Source organism: Lepus europaeus, chromosome 10, assembly GCF_033115175.1.
Source record: "Lepus europaeus isolate LE1 chromosome 10, mLepTim1.pri, whole genome shotgun sequence".
Lineage (NCBI taxonomy): Eukaryota > Metazoa > Chordata > Mammalia > Lagomorpha > Leporidae > Lepus > Lepus europaeus.
The window spans coordinates 67695513-67704737 of NC_084836.1; the positions used below are offsets into that span (position 1 = coordinate 67695513).

Genomic DNA, 9225 nt, shown 5'->3' on the forward strand with positions numbered 1-9225 from the left:
TTCCCCGCACCGCTCGCCCCAGTTCGCTCTGTGATTTAGGCACTGCACACAACTCTAGGTGCAATGCGCCTGCCCTGGGGGCTCCAGCCCTGCTGACCTGAACCCTCCATCCCACCCCGTGGGGTCCCATCAACCCCTTCCTGAGGCAGCTGGAGAACAGCGTTGGGTGTGGCAGGTGCACAGGTGCAGCTGAGGCAGCCATGGCTCTTGGCTCCGGAACCCCAGCCACGCTGAGATCCCGGCCACCCTCGCACGTCTGCTCAGGGTAGGAAACCAGTCCAGAGAACCTCAGCTCCCCAAGACACGGGTCTCCTCTGTTGCTGCTCCTGCAGCCCCCAGAGCCTGAGAGTGGCTCCCACCTGCCTCTCCAGGGTCCACCCCTAGGGGCCAGGGTGGAAGCTGGCAGCCTGTGAGCTGCCAGTGCCCTCAGAGCCCCTTTGTCCTGAGTAGTGGGTTCAGTGGGGTTTGTTCAGGTGCCCTGTTCTAGCCCAGCTTTCTCCGGGTATTGGCAAACTGAGTGCATACCAGGTACAAGGGTACAGGACGGAGACCATGAGCGTGGAGCCCCTGGGAACCGACCAGCATGGGTGTGTGTCCCAGTTTCCATTCCGTCTGGGGCCTGTGGGGTTATCCATGCCCTGGACATGGCTCCTTCTGGGATTTGGGGCCATTGCTTCCCTGGGGACTGAACAGAGCGGGGGCACACAGATTCATGGACTTTCTCCTTGGCAGTGGCAATGACACAGCCCAGGCAGGAAGAGCATGACTGCCTGAAGCCTCTTGTGTGCCAGGCACCAGCTGGAGTTCCATTTCCTTGATGGGAAGAGGGGTTGGGTGCGTTCAGAGAGGTTAGGTGACCCGCTCCAGGCAGCACAGCTAGATAGTGGCAACTGGTGGCACTCGAACACAGATCTGCTGCATTCGCTGGGGAAGAATTCAAACTAAGTTTCACAAAAGGGATCCCTGGCACCAAACACATCAGGAGTCCTGGCCTGAGTGCTGGGGCCATACTGGAACAGCGGAAGGGGCCCTGTTTAGGGGGAGCCATGCAAACAGCTGGGGCAGCAGGTGCGGAATTGTGACGATGTGGACCTGAATGGAGGCCTTGGCAGCAACGGGGTCCAACAGCAACACCAACGCAGCAGGGGTCTGCACTAGCAGGAAGCTGGAGTTGTGCGCTGGAGCCGGGAATCAGCCAGGCTCTGCGACATGGGGCACGGGCGTCTTAACCTTCAGGCCACATGCCCACCCCTGGGTGTTTTGCTTCCCCCTCACCTCCGTCTATTCAACACCTCGCTCCACGCCTGGCGGGTTCTCAGGAGCTGTTGGTTAAGTTGAAGTGAGGCTGGAAGGCAGCCAGGTTGGGATAGGGGAGATTTCCCTGTGCGTGTGTACCTGGGGCCAAGTCCACGGGCAGGAATAAGAATCAGAATCGCAGAGGGGGTACGCACGGGCTCCGAGGGGGTCCATAGCACCCATTCCTCGGTGCTTCCTTGTCCCCCAGGGGTGGGGAAGGGACCCTTTGCATGGTTTCCAGTTTACAGGTGAAGCGGCCGAGCCCCGGAGGGTGACTTGCTCCAGGTCTGCAGAGCTGTGCACTTGAACCTGGCTCAGGAATGGGATGTCTTGTGTGGGGCAGGGAGCCGCGGCCGTGCAGCTGTTGGGAAGGAAGTGCCGAGGGTGGGAGCTCGGGTCTCTGATCCGAGAAGCCCCGAGGCGCTGGCTCAGCTTCTTCTGGAGGGGAGTGGGACAGGATCCAGTCACCTGTGCCCTCCCAGTGACTTCTGTAGGTGTGTTTAGTGACATGCTCAGCAGGTGGCGAGCGGGGAATGGGCTTGTGCCAAAGGCCAAGCCAGAGATGTTTCGGATTTTTCCCTTTATGCCCCTGCAACCAAGCCCTGCAGCTCCGGCACATATAAGAGACCCAGGCTCCCAGCTGCAGCATTCACCGCCCAGGAGCCCCTCTCGCCTCTCTCTCACAGCTCCAAGCTTGCTCTCCTCTCTCCTCCAGCCATGATCGCCAGACAGCAGTGTGTCCGAGGCGGGTCTCGGGGCTTCAGCGGCAGCTCGGCCGTCATAGGCGGAGGCAAGAGGGCCGCCTTCAGCTCATTCTCCGTGTCTGGGGGTGCAGGCCGCTGCTCCTCGGGGGGCTTTGGCAGCAGGAGCCTCTACAACCTTGGGGGCAATAAGAGCATCTCCATGAGTGTTGCCGGGTCCCGCCAGGGCACCGGCTTTGGAGGTGCTGGCGGCTTCGGTGCCGGTTTCGGCAGTGCTGGCGGTTTTGGTGTTGCTGGTGGCTTCGGCGGTGGATTTGGGGGCTCCTTCACTGGCCGAGGTGGTTCTAGCTTCCCGGTGTGCCCCGCCGGGGGGATCCAGGAGGTCACCATCAATCAGAGCCTGCTGACCCCCCTGCAAGTGGAGATCGACCCCGAGATCCAGAAAGTCCGGACAGAGGAGCGGGAGCAGATCAAGACCCTCAACAACAAGTTCGCCTCCTTCATCGACAAGGTGAGAGGGGTCCTGGGCCAGCCAGCAGGTTCCGAGCCTGCCCGCAAGCCTCCGGAAAAACAGCTATGTGGACCTCTGTTTCCAGCCCTAGCAGGTGCATCACTGCTCCGAGTCCTTTTCTTTGTGCCGTGGTTGGCAGGAAGGGCCGACGCTCCAAACAGTGGGCATTTGCAGCTCCCTGGAGGAGCTGTGTGGTGCTGGGCCCATCATTCGGCTTTCCTGGTCCCCCAGGAAAAACTGTAAACCCAGCCGTAAAATGGCTTCTCTGCTCACTCTGCTCTCAGATTTTGGTTTTGGCCATCGCACGGTTCACTCCGTGGGTAAATTCAGGGCTGGGCACCTGTGTTCTTGGTGCACAAGAAAACCAGGCTGCCTTTGCACATGAACGGGGGACTGACCCTGATGGCAGATCGGATCCCACGTCTCCACAGGACCTGGGGAGGTCACCTCTTCTCGTTCCCTGGGCTCTGGGCAAAACTGCTCAAGTCTGGGTCTGTTGGAGAGGAGTGGAGCCCTCTTTTTTTTTATTTTTTGTGGACCCAGCTTCCTGCTGGGTCTAGAGCCGAGATACAGGACTAAGCTCAGACACAGCCAAGAGTGATGGACAGGAGGAGCGAGCAGGACCGGCCCCAGAGGGCTGAGTCAGCCAAAGATTGATGCCCAGGTGGACAGGTACCGCACTACGGTCCAGGCTGGCCGGGTCACCGAGCCTCAACGTCTTAGCTCTCTTGAGGCCAGAGGAGCGTGCCTGGGCAGATCTGCTCCGCTTGCTGGTTGTGTAAGTCCCTAGGAGCTCAGGGAGGCTTGAGAGTGAGTGTGGGACACACGGGGACGACAGGAGGACCTCAAAGGGGTTCTTCCTCGTCTCGTCTCACCATGTGGGTACAAAATGTGCTCAGTCTCCTTTCGCGATGTTCCTTTCGGCTCTGTGCATACGAGACGGGGATGCCACGTGAAGCTGCTGCCTCCATTCACCTTGTTAGGTTTCTTTTTCACGGAGGCTGGGCAAGCTCAGAAACCATCCAGGGCAGAGAGAAGATTCAGTATGGATGGGGCCTGCTCCTGAGCAGCTACACCCAGTGGTGCCCAGCTGATAAGTCAGCTTGTTTAAAAAATCCTTAGTAGGGGAGGGGGCCGGAGTTGGGCATAGCTTTTAAGACACTGTTTGGGACACCTGTTCCCTGTGCTGGAGAACCTGGGTTCCCAGCTCTGCTTCTGACCCAGCTTCCGGCAAATGTGCACCCTGGGAGGCAGTGATGACTCAAGGACTTGAATCCTCTGTGACCCATGTGGGAGACCCCGATGGCATTCCAACACCCCCTGGCTTTGGCCTGGCCCAGTCCTGGTTATTGCAGGCATTTGTAGGGGGCGGGAGTAGGGGAGAAAATCAGTGGATGGGAACTCTCTGTCTCTGTCTCTGTCTCTTTGCCTTTCAAATAAAATTTAGGAAATGTTTAGTGACTTCAGCTTTCCTTTGCCTTGGGTCAGGGTCGCTTTGAATGCCAGAGCCTCCAGACAGCGGTTAAGTGTCTTTATTCTATTCTGTTACTCCAAGGAAATCCAAAGTGATTCTCTAATAACTCAGCTCAGGATCTTTGGATTGCTTGGTTACATTGTTTCCTGTTGCACTGGGAGGCCCCCTGGGTCTGTAAGTGCTCTGTGCTCCTCCAATCTGCTGCTGATGTTAGTAGAGTGGTAGGGAGTAGCAATCTGGTGGCCCTACGTGGGTGTCCCTGGGGCTTCCTGGCTGCTCTGAGTTGACCAGGGTTGGTTCTGGCAGGGGCTGGCCCGTCTGCCAAAGCCTTTACCACTCAGCAGGCGGCTGTATCTTTGTGAACGCAGGTGCGGTTCCTGGAGCAACAGAACAAGGTCTTGGAGACCAAATGGAACCTCCTGCAACAGCAAACGACCAGCACGTCCCCCAAGAACCTCGAGCCCTTCTTCGAGACCTACCTCAGCGCCCTGAGGAAGCAGCTGGACACCTTGGGCAGTGACAAAGGCCGCCTGCAGTCTGAGCTGAAGACCATGCAAGACAGCGTGGAGGACTTCAAGACCAAGTACGTGGGAGGAAGGATGGGCGGCTGCCATGCACGTCTCTGGCTCTTGGGCTCTGGAGAGATCCCAGGGGCTCCAAGGCAGGGGAGGGGGGTGTCCCTGCCTCTATTTCCTGACATTGGCAGAGGGGAGGATTGCGAATGGTGACAAGTTGTCTCCGAGTGAAAACTCTGTCTCAGATGCAGGGGGCTGTGTTTGCCACCTGCAGCAAGATCAGAGGCCAAAGTTATCTGAAACAGGGCAGTGTGGTCTGGAGAAGAAAGGCTGTAGAGACCGATGGAGCTGGTTGGCATGGGGCTTCCTTGCTTCCCAGCTGAGTGACCTTGAGTCAGATTCCCCGCCTCTCAGAGCTGCCGCTGAACTCTTCTTTAAGCGTGGGGTAGTAGTCTACCCTGTTTATAGGTTGTGAGAGTGAAATTGAATGAGGTAGGGAAAGCAGGTAGCCAAGGGCCGGACATGGAGCACACAGAGGCTGTTAGGCTCCTGCTGGGGTGGCCCTGAAAAAATGTCCTCAAATGCATTCGTCACCAAACAAAGGACCTGGAGTGTGGCAGCTTCCCAGAGCATTCCACCTGCCACAAGGGCCAACAGAAACTAACACCAGCCGAGCCATGGCTGGCTCATACCCCGCCTGCCTCTTGCAAGTGGGTGGCTGGGGGCCTCTAGCAGCCGGGGTCTAGGCCGTGTCCTCACACACAGGGTCACTCAGAAACACGGGACAGATAGCCACTTTTCAGGATATTTCCAAATCGCGGGGAGTGTGTAAGCAAGCAGTGGGGTACACTCGCTCACTGTGCACCTGCCACCCCTCTGCTTTTCCTCCCTGTCCTCTCCCCCAGGTATGAGGACGAGATCAACAAACGCACAGCTGCTGAGAATGACTTTGTGGTCCTCAAGAAGGTGAGCGGTGGAGGGCGGGAGGGCGGGAGGGCGTACTCGCAGGGCCCCTGCCCTGTGCCTCGGGTCACAGTGTGGTCCAGCTCAGCCTCATTTTCTCCTTACCTGCTGCTGTCTAAGCTTAAGGACTCAGGTGGCAGGAAATCCCATCTGGGTGGCTCATCCTGCACCCCCTGCCCTGGTGCTGTGTGGTCTTCTTCTAAACATTGCAGAGAGTGCCTTTAACTCTTGTCGCCTATCTTTCCTCCCTGCTCCCCAGGACGTGGACGCCGCCTACATGAACAAGGTGGAGCTGGAGGCCAAGGTGGACGCCTTGAATGATGAGATCAACTTCTTGAGGGTCCTGTACGATGCGGTGAGGACCCCGGGCCCCCTGCACCCCTGGATGGCGAGACCTCCGTCTGTGGGGCAGCTGCTTGGGGCTCCAAGTTCTTGCAAAGGACACGCGCTCCCTTGCTTCTGGGCAGGGGCAGCTGGGCGAGGCCCTGGGGGACAGACGGGGTTGGGGTGAAGGGAGAGGGTCACCCCCGCAGAGCTTCGGAGCCAGGTGTTGTCTGAGCAGAGCTGGTGGGGATTCCTGGCAGCCTAGCATTTCTTCTGATGAAATGGTTGCCTTCTGTCCAACATACGGCATTATCTCCTTTGGTAGAAGTGGAGGCGCTCATGGCTTTTGGGGTGCAGCACTGCTTCTCTGTCCCGAGATTTCTAAGGAGGAATTTACCCTGTCTCCCTCCCTCTGGGCTGGGAATGCCGACCCTACTTCCCTCTGAGGCTGCAGCGTGGCTGTTTCCATGACAACAGCAGTCAGGGAAGACTCTCTTATATGGAGGGGGGGAGGCTGATGTGCGAGGTCTCCCTTGCAGGAGCTGTCCCAGATGCAGACCCACGTCTCCGACACATCCGTGGTGCTGTCCATGGACAACAACCGTAACCTGGACCTGGACAGCATCATCGCCGAGGTGCGCGCCCAGTACGAGGAGATCGCCCAGAGAAGCAAGGCCGAGGCTGAGGCGCTGTACCAGATCAAGGTGGGTGATGCTGGGGGTGGCTCTGGGGCTCTGGTGGATGGCGATGGTCAGCTCAGGGCCGAGAACAGGCGGAGGTGAGTGGATTCTCCCAGGCACCATTGGCCCTGCTCTGATTTGGGATGCCTTGGTTGTTTCATGCCAGTGGAGCTGCCAGCAGCCCTACCCAAATGCCCCTGACCCCCGGTTCCCTGTGTCTCCTGGGTATTAGGTCCAGCAGCTCCAGACCTCAGTCGACCAGTACGGTGACAACCTGAAGACCACCAAGAGCGAGATTGCAGAGCTCAACAGGATGATCCAGAGGCTGCGCGCCGAGATCGAGAACGTGAAAAAGCAGGTGTGTGCCGCCCCTCCCAGGGGCATAGGGAACTTCCGGCCGGGACGGCCTGTGCCTGTCTCCGGAGCAGGGGGCAGCTCTGCAGCGTCCCAGCCACTGGTGCCCATCCCTGGTGCAGACGGAATCCTGACATCCTGCCCATCCCCCTTGTCCACAGTGCCAGACTCTGCAGGCGTCTGTGGCCGACGCCGAGCAGCGAGGGGAGCTGGCCCTCAAAGATGCCTACAGCAAGCGCACAGAGCTGGAGGGAGCCCTGCAGAAGGCCAAGGAGGAGCTGGCCCGGATGCTGCGCGAGTACCAGGAGCTCATGAGCGTGAAGCTGGCGCTGGACATTGAGATCGCCACCTACAGGAAGCTACTGGAGGGCGAGGAGTGCAGGTGTGGAGGGGAAGGCAGCCAGGGAAGCAGGAGCCAGAGCCTCTGCAGCCCTGGGGGAATGAGGGACCTGGCAGGTCTCCCAAGGGATGGATGGCTGCGAGGAAGCTGGCTCCAGCCTCTCTGGCTCACCTCTTGTTTTTTCCTCCCCCACAGAATGTCTGGAGAATATCAGAATGCCGTGAGCATCTGTAAGTACCCCCAGCCCCTGCAGCGGCCGCTGCTTCACGCGGGTCTGGGCTGGGATTCCAGGTTGCCGGCATGGTAGGAAGTACCGACTGTGTCCTCTGCCTCTCTCCTGCAGCCGTGGTCGGCGGTGGCGCCAGCGTGGGAGCCATCGGCGGAGGAGGATTGAGCCTGGGTGGTGGGTTTGGTTCCGGCTCCGGAAGTGGCTTTGGGTTTGGCGTCGGTGTCGGCGGCGGTTCCAGCAGCAAGATTATCTCCACCACCACCCTGAACAAGAGATCCCAGCGGTAGGGGAGGCCCCTGTAACCTCCTGAGCCTGGCCAGACCGGCTACGGGTCTCCGTGCTTCCCTCACCTGGCTTGCACCTGCCCCTTGGGGCTCCCTCTCCTCTTGGCTCTGTTGTCTCTGCTGGCCATGGACCCTGCCCTCTTGGAGCTCCGTGGCCTCTTCTCCACTGAGACCCACCTGGAATGGGAAGGGTGTTGGCTGACCTTTCAGCTCCCATGGACGGGGAGACAATGACTGTGACCTTCATCTCCTGAACTAGCAGGGTCCTGCACGGCCCTTCCCAGTTCAACACCATCCTCCACCTGCATCAGAACCACAGGTGTTCTCCATCACAAGGCTGGGACAAGAACCACTCAGTGTCCCTCTTCCCTACCCCTTCACCCACCTTCAGGCAAATCCGCAATAAAACGCTTTTGTCATTCATTCACTCAGAGCCATTGTCTTTGTTCCCTGGGGAGAAGGCTGGCAGATCTGAAGCACCTGTCTGTACAGATCAAGGTCAAGGTCACCTTCTGGGTTCTCAGGTCTCACTGCTTGAAGTGCAGTGCAGGAGTCCGAGGACTGCCTCCAGGGCAGCTGTGGGGACCCCGCAGACCCCCGCCACTCACTCACAGCCCCACTCCAGGAGTGGGCTCCAAGGGAAAGACCTTCATAGCCACAGAGAGGTCGGGAGGCCTCTTGGCTGACTCCAGGGGAGAGGCCATGGAGGGTGCTCAGTCCCACGGGGCCAGTCAGGCTTCCAGGAACTTGTTCCTGGAGTCAGCATGGTCTGGCTGGTGGGTGGAGCAGGGCGTTCTTGAACTTCACACTCAGCTCCCTTCCCCACCTCCTTGGGGTGCCTGTGGGGTGCCTGAATGGGGAGAGTGGTGGGGGTGAGGCAGGCCTTCGGGGGCCGGTGGCAGCGGGGACATTGGCCAGATTGGTACCAGCTCTGGGGACAGTGGCTGGTGCCATGCAGAGGGGAGGGGGCTGGAGAGAGGCAGGGTCTGCTGCAACCGTGGAGGGTGCCTTGTTTCTAACCTGAGCCAATTCTAAGATGCCCAGAGCTGCCCAGTCTCTTGTTCGCCAGAGAGACATTGCATGGCTGCCTAAATGCTCGCCCTCAAAGACACAGAAGCCCCCACAAGCCTGCAGCCACCCCTTGTCTGCGGGAGCTCACGAAGACTCCAGTGCCTTCAGCACAGAGCCTGCAAGGACCTCCCGGGGCGCGTGTCGTGTCTGTTGGGGGCTGGTCTCTGCCCACGGGGGACCGCAAGTAGACCTCGAGGCCAGCTCAGGGCTGCCCTGTCCCTGAGGGAGGCATGGGCAGAGCAGCCAAGGGTTAATCTGCAGGGCAGGGACCTCCTGCCAGGGCCTCTGTGGGCCTGGTGGCTTTGTCCTTGTCCTGGGCAAGCCCAGCGCTAATCTCCCCATTGTCTCGCTGGTCTGGGCTCACTGCCCTGCCCTCCGGGTGACAGAACAGGAAGTCCTCAGGTAGGCAGCTGTGACTTCTCCCCACAGTGCACCCTCCCCTGGGAAAATGCTGAGCTGGCTGCTTCTTCGAGTTTCTGGGGT

At 59.4% G+C, this 9225-nt stretch overlaps 1 protein-coding gene across 1 annotated transcript; it reads left to right on the forward strand.

The window, feature by feature from the left end:
• Positions 1-2013: 2013 nt before the first annotated feature.
• On the forward strand, positions 2014-7674 carry KRT4 (keratin 4). Its single transcript, XM_062202172.1, has 9 exons — positions 2014-2508; positions 4351-4565; positions 5403-5463; positions 5720-5815; positions 6324-6488; positions 6697-6822; positions 6980-7200; positions 7354-7388; positions 7502-7674. Exons 1-9 carry the CDS (start codon positions 2014-2016, stop codon positions 7672-7674), a joined length of 1587 nt encoding a protein of 528 aa, XP_062058156.1.
• Positions 7675-9225: the final 1551 nt, after the last annotated feature.